General features: G+C 47.6%; 2 protein-coding genes across 2 annotated transcripts; one reads left to right on the forward strand and one right to left on the reverse strand.

The window, feature by feature from the left end:
- Window positions 1-5061: 5061 nt before the first annotated feature.
- On the reverse strand, window positions 5062-9634 carry LOC136527755 (large ribosomal subunit protein mL101 (rPPR4)-like). The gene is made up of 2 exons (XM_066520597.1): window positions 9288-9634; window positions 5062-6866 (listed from the first exon to the last, which is right to left on the reverse strand). Exons 1-2 carry the CDS (start codon window positions 9501-9503, stop codon window positions 5490-5492), a joined length of 1593 nt encoding a protein of 530 aa, XP_066376694.1. The 5' UTR covers window positions 9504-9634; the 3' UTR covers window positions 5062-5489.
- Window positions 9627-13151, forward strand: LOC136527756 (uncharacterized). Its single transcript, XM_066520598.1, has 5 exons — window positions 9627-10064; window positions 11325-11530; window positions 11764-11862; window positions 12200-12273; window positions 12653-13151. The coding sequence occupies exons 1-5, from the start codon at window positions 9767-9769 to the stop codon at window positions 12867-12869; spliced, it is 894 nt and encodes a 297-aa protein (XP_066376695.1). The 5' UTR covers window positions 9627-9766; the 3' UTR covers window positions 12870-13151.
- Window positions 13152-13714: the final 563 nt, after the last annotated feature.

A 13714-nucleotide genomic window follows, 5' to 3' on the forward strand; every position in this document is an offset into this window, starting at 1 on the left:
CGGATCCCAGGGGTCTGCCTCGACAACGACGATGTCACCAGCCATGGGTGCGATGGAGGAATCGGGTGTGGCGGTGAGTTTTTTCTCTCTCTCCCACGCTCTTGCTTTTTTCTCGCTTTCTCCCTAGGCTCGCTCTTCTCCCCTCTTCTTCTCGGCACCCGCTGCTCTAGCGACGGCTCGACAGAGGTAGTGCTAATGCAGGCAAGGTAAGACGAGGAGGGGCGGGACTCTTTGGGTATTTATGCAGGGAGGAGGCGAAACGAAAGGGCGACGAAATTGAGGAAGTTTCCCCCCCCCCGATCCGGCACAGTTAACCACGAGCCGATTTTGCCGGCCCACGCGCCCACGTCTCCCTCATTAAATGCGAGAACAGTTACGTCCCATCCACCACGTCACGCTCGGCCACTATGGCAGCAGGCGTCGTTTTGTCTCCCCAGGAAACCGCCTCAAAAGGCGCACCACCCGTTGCCGAGCCAATAGAGAAGATATTCCCCACGGCCTATTCCTTTCGTATGAAGGAACCAGGCTCTGAGCCTATTACGATCCAGGGGTTCGAAGGCTGGGCCCCAAAAGGTTTCGACAGCCGCCCCAGGATAACAGAGTCAGGGACGACCGCGGGCGAGCCTATATGGGGCCGAGGCCTAAGCAAGCGAAACGCTTGGGACGCCCAAAGTCGTGTCCGAGACCGGCAGGAAAGTCTCCGAATGGGATCCCACCGTAGAGAGGCACCGAGCCACCGAGGCCCAGCGAACGGCCTTGGCACCCACTAGAGAAATCCTCTGGTACTCTTGGAGTGTGTCTCTGGACCGCTAGCCATCCCCTAGCGAACGAGGTTCGGGCCTCCACTCAGACTACCCGATAACAGCTCACCAGAAGTGCCATCGCTCATGCCTATCGAGGGTAGCGAGGCACATTCCACCCCTCCTTCTGAGCGAAAAGGAAGCGTGAGGGTCGCACAAAAAGTCAGGGGAACCCCCGACGGCCTTCTCGCTCTATGCAGAGGCTAAGGGGTTCTTCCGGCAACCTTGCCGAGACCCAGCGACCCCGGCTCGCACTTAAAGGGGCTCGGCAAAACAAACCCTCCTTCTGAGCGAAAAGGAAGCGTGAGGGTCGTACAAAAAGACAGGGGAGCTCCTGACGGCCCTCTCACCCTGTGCAGAGGCTAGGGGGCTCTTCCTGCAAATACGCCGAGACCCCACGACCCGGGCTCGCGCCCAAAGGGGCCTCGGCAAACAAACCCTCACGCGCGAGGGGCGTATAAAAAGCCAGGGGAACTCCCGACGGCCCTCTCGCTCCACGCAGAGGCTAGGGGCTCTTCCTGCAACCTTGCCGAGACCAGAATGGGCTCAGCAAACAAGCCCTCCGTCCAAACAAAAAGGATATGTGAGGATCGGATAAAAAGGTCAGGGGACCCCCGACCGCCCTCTTGCTCCAGGCGGAGGCTCGGGGGCTCCTCTTGTACCCAAGACAAAGACAAACGGTCCAAGACCACGCTAGAGGTTTCATTACAAACACGATAAAGGGCACCGAGCCCGTTATGGTCCAGGGGTTCGAAGGCTGGGCCTCCAAGAGGTTTCGACAGCCGCCTCAGGGCAACAGAGTCAGGGACGACTTTGGGGCGAGCCTACGAATGGCCGAGGCCTGAGCGAGCAATTGCTCGGGGCGTCCTAAGTCATGTCCGAGACCGGCAGGGAAGTCTCCAAATGGGATCCCACCGTAGGGAGGCACCGAGCCACCGAGGCCCAGCGAACGGCCTCGGCACCCACTAGAGAAACCCTCTGGTACTCTTGGAGTACGTCTCTGGACCACTAGCCGTCCCCTAGCGAACGGGGTACGGGCCTCCACTCGGACTCACCCGATAACAGCTCACCGGAAGTACCCACGCTCGTGCCCATCGAGGGTAGCCTGGCACATTCCACCCCTCCTTTCGAGCGAAAAGGAAGCGTGAGGGTCGTACCCAAAGTCAGGGGGACCCCTGACGGACCTCTCGCTCCGTGCGGAGGCTATAGGGCTTTTTCCTGCAGCCTCGCCGAGACCCCCGCAACCCGAACTTGCGCTTATGGGCTCGGCAAATGCGATAAGATCTACTCGCTCAAACGCGAAAATGAAAAAAGCCCCTGGAGGAGTAACTCCACTCCTCCAGGGCCTCGGGGGCTACACCCGACGGGTGCGCTCGCGCGCACCCACCGGAACCTCAAGAAACAAAACCCAATTCCTACGGGAGCGGGTATAAACTAAGCCTCGGCAAACCCTCAGGGAGAGTGCACGCACTCCCCCAGAGGCTCGGGGGCTACTGTCGGGTACCTTAGAACGGGGTACCCCGAGCGAACATCAAAGGGGTCGCTTAAGTCCCATCAACAAACAAAGCTAGAAGGTAAGCCGTGGGCCCTCACCCGCCACGACCGAGCCCACCAGGCCCTCCGCCTCGCCTCGAGCCTCGCGCAGGAGGTCTCGGCGTCCTGACGCAATCTCCGCCTCGCGTGAGGCTCTCCACGGAAGGCCTCGGCAGGGAACACGCTCTCCACCTCGCGCGAGGCTCTCCATGGAAGGCCTCGGCAGGGGGTGCATTCTCCGTATCGCACGTGGCCTCTCGCGAAAGGCCTCGGCAAGGAGTCCGATCTCCGTCTCGCGTGAGGCCTCATTCTCCGTGTCGCTCGAGGCCGGTTCGTCCGCAGCCCGTCGCCCCTCGCCTCGGCCGACCCTCCCGACAGCGCGTCATGTCTCATTAATACTTCAACCACTCCCGCAATCTCAGCCGGACGATGGCTCGACGCCACAGAATGGCCGACGGAACCTGAGGTCGCATCAGTGCCATACCGGCTGGGACAGGGCACGGCGGGGATTACCGGCCACTGTGTTCTGACGCTGTGCCCACGATCAGCGCCCACACTGCACTGTGCCCCGCGATCCCCGCCTCGAAAACAACATCGCGCAGACTACTTGGCCCGGGTCATCACCGCCTCCAAGCCAGCGCGCCAGATCAGCCGCCCCCTCGGGGCCTCGGCACTATACACCAAGGTCTCGGCTATCTTGGGGTTCGTGCTCGTCGAGACCCCCACTGCGGTGCAGCCTCGGCACTGACCGAAGCCTCGGCCTCACGCGCCGCCAATCCACAGCGATCCGCGTCCTGGCCGCCGCGCTTGCTCCGAGGTAGCCCAGAAGCTCCCATGACGCACAGGGTCGGACGTGACCAGCACGTCGCCCCAGTGCTCCAAGGACGGACCACTCCGACGACCACGCCGCCACAGGAACAGGCCACAGGGCTTGGACACACCGCCCCTGTTGGCACGACGCCGCATAGTTAACACATGTATTGTCCTTGTCCTCCCTTCAACTATAAAAGGAGAGGACTTGGGCCATTTACAGAGGGAGAGAACACCTGGTAGCTCACACACATACACATCCCAGCCGCCTGAGAGCAACGTCTCAAGCAGCCCACACGACACCTCACCGAGACCTAGGATTAGCTCCCTCTCTCACTGTGCTTGTAACCCCCTACTACTAGCACTTCGGTGCAAGGAATACAAGATCGATCTCTTAGACTGGACGTAGGGCATCGATTGCTTGAACCAGTATAAACCTTATGTCTCTTTGCATCACCATCCGGGATTAGGGGCACGCAGTTCAAATTAACTAGTTAGTAGAGGACCCCGGTCCGAAACACCGACAGATAGAATCAACATTTGTCGTCCTGTTCGCGTGGCTTATAAGGCGTACTTTTTCGGTCAACGAACAATATTTTTCTCTTACAACAAATCGGGCAACAGTACTTTCAACCATGGCTTATCAGCTAAGCGAACTTGGCATATATCTTCAAACATGTTTATCATGAAAACATTTTCGACCATTAATCTAATGACATTATGTTCGTCCCAATAACAGCAGGAAGTAGCATCTACTTCCGTCACTGAGATTCTCGCCACGTACGGACAGGGATGCTTGCAATGCAGAGCGCAGAGTTAACCTCCTTGCCGACAATGGAATCTGCGTCGCATCGCATCGCATGCTGTCATGTTCGTTCGTATGCACCCTGCCCAGTCACGCCCTGCGCATATATGAGCCAAATCTAACTGTCTCGCTTTTTTTTTTTGCATGTTCTTCCAGCGTAACAGAACGCTCCGATCATGCACTGCACTGCACTGCACGACCATGGAATGGAAGCCTACATCGACGCTTTTCCCTTTTTTATTTTCCGATGCAAGGAATCTGATCTGGCTTTTACGCACCCACAGCAGCAAAATCATTCACTAGCGGCCAGATCACGAGATGGCCGCATCGTGCCCGGATGCATTTCTGGTGTCTTGTGTGCAAAACAAGAAGAGTTTTTTTTTAGTTCAAAAAAAAAAAAAAACAAGAAGAGTTTTTTTTACGGAACTGCACTTGTAGTTGTGCAGTGTACATATTTCCCTCGCTTCTCAGCGACACTGTTAATATGTTACCGATATGAACAGGATGATCTGCTCATCTTGGTGCCCTATTCGTTTGGCTGATAAGCCAAGACTAAAAGTACTATTGACTGATTTGTCATAAGAGAACAATACTATTCGTTGACTGAAAAAATACGGCTTATAAGTCAACCGAACAGGTGCTAGTTTATGCCAACTTGAACTTGGGACAGCCTCTTCCCTTTCCCTGGCCATCGTATTCGTACAGATCATGAGATCAGCAAGATGAGCATGGGAATGGAATGGAATTGATCGACACGCGACACGTGCGATCTGATCGTGGCAAAAAAGGATGTCCCTACTTCTGCCCAATCCGTTGACTATCAATGCCTGGGCCTTGTTTAGATTAAGGTTAGGAATCAGTATTTGGTACTGTAGCACTTTCGTTTGTATTTGATAATTATTGTCCAATCATGGCCTAACTAGGCTCAAAAGATTCGTCTCGTAATTTACAATCAAACTGTGTAATTAATTATTTTTTTTATCTACATTTAATACTCCATGCATGTATCCAAAGATTTGATATGATGGAAAGAGAGTGAAAAAACTTGCAATCTAACCAAGGCCCTGGAGCAGAAAGGAGGGGCTCACTTCAACACACACCAAGTACACATGCACGATGCATGCCAAATTGCCAAGTATTAAATGAGTACCAATCTGCCAAGTCATCAAAAGAGCACCATGTTTGCTATGACTTGTACGTATTACAATTGGCTTCATCAGCTGAGAACAGTACAAGATACCAAAACTCGAAGCGGAGAAGGGAAAGAAATCAGGAAACAAAAAAACCTAGGTTCAACACGCCAAAAACTGAGCCAAAAACTGAAAGTTACAGGACTTCCAACCTGTGGTCTGGGGGTGCAGTTCAATGGTAGCCCCGCGCCGGTACAGCCACATGATGATTACGAAAAGAATGGAAACGATGGCTGAATTTCAGCGTGTACATACAGGCATATGGTAGTTCTTGCAGAACAAATAGCCAAGCAATCAGAAGGATCCTGCTGTTATTGAGACGAACATAAAGCGCAAGAAAAAAAAAACCACCTATTGATCGGCGCAGATAGAGTCAAGCAGCTGGGCCGTCTCCTCCCCGACTTCCACGTTCTCGATCTTCAGCCGCTGCCACATCCCAGGGAACTTCTTCCCCGCGGCAGCGTACGTCCGCACCAGCGGCTCAAACACCGGCGCGCCCACATCCTTCTGCACCTTCTTCAGAGCCCCCACGTACTGCTCGGCCCCATCGACATCCTTGTTCTCCTCAAAGTAGCTCATCAGGGTCTCCGTCACGGCGGGCGGCGGCACCCAGATCCTGCCGCTGCTGTGCCCCTTCTTCATCGCACGGTCCGCGCACCAATGGGCCATCTTGAGATCCCCCGTCCTGAGGTAATGCTCCATGAAGATCTCCCATGTCTTGGCGTTCAGTCTTCCGCCGCCCATCTTGGCGCGCTTCTTCACGGCGACAGCTTTGTCAAGCATGCCCTCGGTAATGTATGCTTTGATCATAGCATTTGCTACCCGGATGTCATATTTTGGATGCTTTGGTTGGAGGTTCTGCGCTGTCTTCCCAGACTGATTATTAGGCAGGTTACTTGAAGATTCTGGATCTGCAGTGGATGTCTTATCTTCCGTAGGGTCCTTTGCATTGGTCTTAGGTGGATGGATGTGCTGGGCTTCCCACTCCTTGAAACAGGCTTCGGCGGCAGGAAGGTCCTTCAAGTTGGCCAAAACCTGAATCATGTTAAGGTAGCTCATGTTTGCCATTCTAGGGTTATTCCGCTTCAGTGATCGCCAGACACGGTGAACTTCCACTAAATTCTGCGTACGCCCATACAATGTAATAAGGAACTGGTAGGCTTCGACGTCATTGCTGGTGTTCCGCTTCTCAAGCTCCTTAAGAGCAGCCTCTGCCTTCTCAAACAGCCCAGCATCAACGTATATGGAAGCCAGGTTGCTGTATGTTGTCCAATCAGGAGCAACACGGCCATCCCGTTTCATCTCTTCAATCACCCTCTCGACCCCTGGTATGTCTTTGAGAGCTGCAAGCGCCCTCATCCAAACATTGTAAGTAAAAACATCCGGCAATACATCATCTGCCTTCATGTCCTGAATGATACTGGGGACCTTCTCAGGTTGGTTGACTTTGGTGTACATTGTCATTAGGCTGTTGAAGGACATGGCAGTGAAAGCAAAGTTGAGCTCCTTCATTTTCTCCATAAGAGACTCGGCCTTCTCAGTCATCAACTCTTTGCAGTAAGAATTGAGAAGAGCGCCATATGTAAGATGAGTCTTGGAAGTTTCTGGGAGGTCCAAAAAGTACTTCTCGGCAGCAGCGATGCCTCTCGATTTGGCAACGAGATCCAGGCAGATTGCTTGATCACTAACAGTAGGATTCATGCCTCTTCTCGCCATAACTTCAGAAAGCTGAATCAATAAACAAAAGAGAGAAAGGATCCATGTAAAGTCTGCTGATCAAATTCAGAACAATCACAAGCAAATAACCAAGATTCAATATTACATAATGATTTCGATCTGAATGGCAACTTTATGTGCTGCTTCATTTGGAAGAAAATTACATGTAAATGAAAGGGAACAAGAATATTTCAAATAGCAATGACTTATTAGCAATCAGTACAGTTATTCACAATGAGTACGACCAGTGATGGCCGATAGCATTTATGAGTAAGTAAACGATGGTTCTGCAAGTACTGCCACATATATACAGATAGATACATTGGACACTAAACTTTGGTACTTACACACTTGGGGTGTTCAATTTTTACTGGTCATCTATTCTAACAGTGTGTATGTGGTGCATTGTAACTATATATATCAACAACAACAACAACAACAACAAAGCCTTTAAGTCCCAAACAAATTGGGGTAGGCTAGAGTTGAAACCCATCAGAAGCAATCAAGGTTCAGGCACGTGAATAGCTGTCTTCCAAGCACTCCTATCTAAGGCTAAGTCTTTAGGTATATTCCATCCTTTCAAGTCTCCTTTTATTGCCTCTAAAAGGAGACTTGAAAGGATGGAATATACCTAAAGACTTAGCCTTAGATAGGAGTGCTTGGAAGACAGCTATTCACGTGCCTGAACCTTATATATTGTAACTATATATATCGCTGGAATAAATGCCGTACTGCCAATGTGCCCCCTTATATATTCCAGAGTTTCACATTGTGAACGCACCATCTATGATTTTGTAAGTATTGCCACAAATACAATAATTTCCCAATAGCATTTATATGTAGCATGCTATGCAATTATTGGGGTTGCTCATATGAGAACTTGTAGCAATAAAAAGTCTTCAACTTGGTATGAAATGATAGGATCATGGATCAATTGGTTCATCACACTAGCTACTGCCACACGAGCAAAGAATTAGGAAATTTTTGAGCTTTTGCAAAGGACAAACCTCTATAGTAAAATGTCAAGCAGTAATATTTACATTGACGTAATAGTTACATGCCCTATAGTTTACCATAATCTAACCATTATATTCTTCACAGTTAGCACTGACATACGTAAAAAGTTTAAATATGACAATAAATGTGCAGGTGCTTCTGTAGAAACTCATGATTCTTAAAGTAAATAACACAATGACCATTAACTGCAATGATCACATCATACTAAATATCAACAAAAATTTCAGGTAAAAAAATTTAGCATTTCTAGAAATGTCAGTTTCCCAATTAGCTAAGGATCATTTAGTTGCACAATAAAAAAACAGGAAAGTTTCCACAGAGCACATGAAAAGTTCTGGGGGGGATGCTAGATTTAGAAAAGGACCATTTACATAGCATCTTAAGTTTATTAAGGGAATATTAGAGTTGCAGGATATCAAGAATCAACTTTGCAAGAACTATGGAACAAAGTAACCGACAAAAATATGGCATGAGACAATGAATAATCTTCTTCAAAGATCAGCAAACATCACAAAAAAAGTTGACAAGATGAAGTGAAGCAGAAAAACATGACATATTGATAAAGAGAGGCCAAACATATGGAAAGCACTTTTGATTAAGTTCAATAGGATTATTCCTAAGAGACACAAAGGAAATTTGAGCATGCAACCTTGGTCATTAGGAAAAAAAAGTACCAAGAGGAAAGCAAAAGTGAGCTGATTCGAACTGTGAAGAACAGCAAGAAACTAGTGCCTATGTTTGTCATTTGATAAAATATCAGATAAAATATCATCAGTACAGCTAAGTAGCTAACCATGGCAAAGAAAAGACCAGCGCCACAAGTTATGCAGTTTCATTGAACAACAGAATGGGACTAATTGCATAGCAAAGAATATGAACCAATCCAAGTGTTGTGCCAATCTAACAGCTTTTAGCTCTCAATAACCAGCTATATAATAAGTCCACCTAAAATTCCAAGTACACATGACATCCGAAGGTCAGAGAAGGCAGTAAGAATTTCACATAGCTGATAACTATTTTGCATGGTTGAGCAATTGATGAATATCCTGCCTTAGTGGCACGAAACTGTACAGATTCCGCAATGACAAAAACAAACAATGGCAACCTGGAGTTTCATTCCCAATGTTCGAGCCTATTTCCGTCACAATTTCCCCACCACTAGCAATCTAGCAATCAGATGAAATATTTCTTAGCATACTCCAACCACCAAAATCAAATTAAGCATTCCAGGTCCGGAGACAAAAATTTTGAAAAGAAATTTCAAATTGCCAATGAGTTGCGCACTATCCCATCGTATTCATATCTGTCCCCTGTCCAAATCCTACTCCCATGATCAGATCTAGCAACAGGAGCATCACGACTTCACGAGGCCCAAACCGAGATCACGAAATGAGATACACAAAGGAAGGGCTGGACCTTGAGCGCCGGGCGGTAGAGCGCGTTCCGCCGCATCCGGCGGATGCAAACGCCCACCTCCCACTTGAACGCCCGCTTCCGGCTGTCGAGGAAGCCGTCCACCTCCTCCCGCACCGCCTGCGGCGTCGACCCCTTCCGGAACAGACGCCGGTACAGCGCCTCCTCCACGTACTTCTTGGTCGACCGCCGCGCCACGTCCTTCACCCGCGTCGCCATCTCCGCCTCCGCCCTCTCCTCTTCGCCGCCGGCGTCTCGGGTTTTGAGGGTTTTGGCGGCGGCGCGGGGAGGAGCTCGCCTCACTACTCCCCCAGTCCCGCTCGTGTGATCGCGTTGGGCTTTTTCTGGGCCTTGTTGGGCCGTGGGCTCTGAAAATAACAGGGCGTCAGTTTCTCCTCATGAGCCAGGGGTAAAACGGGAAAGCCAAAAAACGAGCTGTGAGGGGAGGGGGGCGACGTCGCCGGCGGTCGGAGGCGACGGGGATGAGTCGGAAGGAGGCGGAGCCGGCAGGACAGGATGGGTCTTCTTCGTCGGCCGCTGATGGGGCAGGAGGAAGTGGCAGTGGACGGGAGCTGGCGGATGCGCTGGCGCGGCGACGTTTGTACCGGGAGGTGACGCTGGAGCTGCACTCGGGGTTGCGCGACGCCAAGGCGGACTTCTCCTTCCTCCGCGCGCGCGGGCTCCGCAGCCTGCTCGGATTCCTTCGCTCCACCGCCTCCGCGGCCGACGACGCGCGGCTGCTCCTTTTCCGCCACTCCCAATCCATCCCCGATCTCCAAGGTATCGTTCCTCCGCCCATTTCGGTGATCTGATGCGATTTTTATTTGGATTTTGGGTAGTTGTGTGCGTCTACGCAATGTATTGTCTTTAGGTGACACCAATCTCTTATGCAATGGTCAATGGCTGTTTGAAATCTGATGAATAATGCTTGAACACAAACTAAATACTTGGACTCTTATCTACTCAATGAAATTGGCACTATGTAGTGCTGGCTTGTTAAAAAAAAAGGTGGTAAGTTAGGAGCAGCGCTGCTGCTCTTGTGATCGTAAGATAAGTAGGGGAGATTAAATCGATGAAATGCTCTCAGGCTCATTAGTTAGAGCCCAAGATTCAGCATTAGGTAATAGATGCCCCCAAATACCCCTTCAAGTCAGAAGAGTGGAATCCATAATGACTATGTAGCTCATGCTGGTAGCTTGGAGGTCTAGGAAGCTGCAGTGTTAGTCTTTTTCCTTCATTCCATTTGTCGCTTTCTCTGGTGTTTTTACTCCTTTTTTATTATTAAATATAGGCAGCTCTCTTTCTCACTTTGTTTAAAAAATTAACTAGTAATGACTCTGTTTGATCGTTCCGGACTTCCTGAATTGCATCTAAATGTTGACAATGCAATAGCGACTGCATTTGCTCTGTCCAATTATAATGCTCTCAAGGGAAGAACAAACCTGGTAACTGTGTGTTCGTATTATAACATAAACAAACCTATTAAATCTTTAATTTGCTTTTTTCATTAATGCAGCTACCTGTCTGGTGAAAGGCGGGCCTGGTGCAAGCGGTAGAGTCTTACCGCCTGTGACCGGAAGGTCCCGGGTTCGAGTCGCGATCTCCTCGCATTGCACAAGCGAGGGTAAGGCTTGCCACTGACACCCTTCCCCAGACCCCGCACAGAGCGGGAGCTCTCTGCACTAGGTACGCCCAGCTACCTGTCTGGTCACGTAGTTTGAGTTTCTCATAATTGTCTATGACCGTTTCAATGAAACAGCCAAATAAGATGGATCCTCATGTGGGAATCGTATCTTGTATTCATCAATTTTTGGAGTTATATGATCATTCTCACATCTAGTGGTCTATGCATAACTTTCTACGAATATAATTCAGGAGAGCATTGTTACAATGGAGTAGTTATTCTTGTTGTAATGCGCATATCAAGTTCGCAATTTTAAATCTCAAAAGACATTAATATGCTCAGGCATTTGGTTGGATATAATTCTTATGTTATACCCGAGAAAGCAGCACTTACTGATGAACTTGTGTCTACTACAGTTATTCCTGTTCTCTTTCAGAATTCGTTGCATCAACCAAAGCAAGATCCTGTTGTGACATTGGATCATATATTTGGAACGGAACCAATGAAGATTACAAGCCCCCCTACGGATTCCGAAATTGCTCTTGCACTTAGAGTCTTGGAAGGTTGTTGCCTTTTATATAGCCGATGCACAGCTCTGGCCCACAAATACAAGGCTGTGAAGGTAATCGCAATCCTTTTCTGATAAATTATTACCTATTACTTCTGGGTTTCAATGAGATGAGATCACTGCGAGGAAATTCTGTTCTTTGTGGCAATAATTCAGTAGCTCCTATTCAACTATGAAGGCATTTTTTTTTCAAGCATAAACCACAACTTAACTGGATATCGTCCCCATATGTAGTTTTGGGCCCATTGTTTATTTGGTTGACCAGTTGTTAACTTAACTTGGTGTAGGTACTCTTGAATATATTAGCCAGCCGAGGTCCAACTGAGCAAGGAGTTTGCTTGGACACACTGATATCGCTTATGTTGGACTCACCCTCCAATCAGATGGTATGGTTTACCTCTTTACCTATTAATTTTCCAGTCTTGTATATGTGGAACTTGATTTTTTTTGTGCCAACTTAAGATGAGTATACAGGTGCTGAACGTAGGACAGCTTTTTCGAAAAAAATAGTAAATATCTCTAGTACGATTGAAATGTCTCTGTCTTCGAGTGTTGCTGTTGTTTAGTAGATTGGTTGATTTTCTTTCAAAGCATGTTTTGCATGGGCCAAGACTTATGAAAAATTAAGAAAAGAGTCATAAAACTGTTAATAGATTGGTATCCTTGGTTGTTTCTGGCTTCTGTGATTCAGCTTATCTATATTTTATATGACTACTTCTCTAGGATTTCGAGGAATACAGTGGACTTGAAAAGGTTGCTGAACTTTTGAAGGATGTGCAAGTGGAAAAGCATATAAGGCAAGTATTGTTCCATCAGATCTTTTTTTCTGTTTTTGTCTCAATGGCTAGCTCCATAATTTGAATGCAACTTATTTTCACTGTGCATATAAACAATATATCATTCTGGTGCATCAATCTATATGTATCTTATGAGTCGTGTGAACTGAAGAAACATAAACAAGTGAAATGATCAAATGGAAAAGGAGCCACTTAAACTATTCTGTTGGTGGCTTGACAAAGCTTTATATACCTCTGAAAATTATTTTTGCTTGCTGCGAAGATATTTGTCTATGAAAAGTTGAGGCTCTGTTTGACATTGTGATGGCTTCTCCGAAGCACCAACTGGTTTCTATTTTGAAATGACCTAGAGTTTTTTTCACTTGATGCTTCAATGTAGATTGAAATGCGGGGAGTTCCTATTGTTGCTCATTGGACATGTTTATGTGAAGGAAAACTCTCCCATACATGAACAAATGAAAAATCTGTTTGGTGAGCAGTGCGCATCACTTATATGGGCAGCAAGCCGGTTCGGCTCCACCTTGGATGCAGAGCAAAGGCAGACGACCTTGCAAATACAAGCAATGAGAGTTGTGGAATCCTTGGAACCCTACTAGGACTGGTGCCCTTCATCTGTGTAACTTACGGGTGATGACGATTTGATGTCTCTAATCTGAGCTGCATGCTCCATTTTCTTCATGCAAGCTTTGTTGTCCTTCTCTTCTGTGTAAAGTCATTCTTATGCTACTCTTTTTTAGTAAGCTTTGTTGAAAAGACTGTATTAGTTCCATTTGAGAACAATGCACTAGGGAGACACTAGGAAAGCCTTAAGATATCCATTTTGTTGTGGTAGATATGAGCTGTTGTACCTGTGATTCAAATAAAAGTGGTAAATCCAAGTGCTAGTGAATGTTATTGATCCCTTTCCTGATTAAACGGAATAGAGTCAGTTCCCGTGCTCTATTCAGTACTCTGGCACTGGCACGCACTGCATTAGTGTTTAGTACCTTTTGAAATGGTAGAGCTTGAAGGCAAATGTATACACCCTTGATCTTGATGCTAGCATCAATCATTGACACTCGTGTAATCCACTATTCTTGATAAAAGTTGATACTATCTTGAATTTTTTTGTGTAATGACGAGTATGTAAAACAAGAAAGAGTAAATGTTTTTAACTTCCTACTCCACATTTAATGTCAAAGAAGATTTTCAGATCCTGTGCACACACGTGTGTCTTTAACAGTTCAACCAAGCCTGTGGGTTACGACTAGGCATTTTTCCATTTTATTACAAAGAGTTTTATTTTAGGGAAAATTGCCTTTTTCAACCTTCAACTTGCACTAAAGTTCAATTTTCAACTCTCAACTATGAAACCAAATACCGGACACCCTCCAATTATCGAATTTAGACAAATTTGGTTCTCTAGCTAGTTTTGAAGGTGGTTTTCTATTTAAAAAATAAT

Source organism: Miscanthus floridulus, chromosome 19 (genome assembly GCF_019320115.1).
Source record: "Miscanthus floridulus cultivar M001 chromosome 19, ASM1932011v1, whole genome shotgun sequence".
NCBI lineage: Eukaryota > Viridiplantae > Streptophyta > Magnoliopsida > Poales > Poaceae > Miscanthus > Miscanthus floridulus.

Bases quoted from the DNA above. Each gene is read 5' to 3' on its own strand.
- LOC136527755 (XM_066520597.1), bottom strand. From the start codon at position 9,503: ATGGCGACGCGGGTGAAGGACGTGGCGCGGCGGTCGACCAAGAAGTAC. The intron at 6,867-9,287 runs GTCCAGCCCTTC...TTATTGATTCAG, and splicing joins TCTACCGCCCGGCGCTCAAG to CTTTCTGAAGTTATGGCGAG.
- LOC136527756 (XM_066520598.1), top strand. From the start codon at position 9,767: ATGAGTCGGAAGGAGGCGGAGCCGGCAGGACAGGATGGGTCTTCTTCG. The intron at 11,531-11,763 runs GTAATCGCAATC...AACTTGGTGTAG, and splicing joins ACAAATACAAGGCTGTGAAG to GTACTCTTGAATATATTAGC. The intron at 12,274-12,652 runs GCAAGTATTGTT...GCTTCAATGTAG, and splicing joins CAAGTGGAAAAGCATATAAG to ATTGAAATGCGGGGAGTTCC.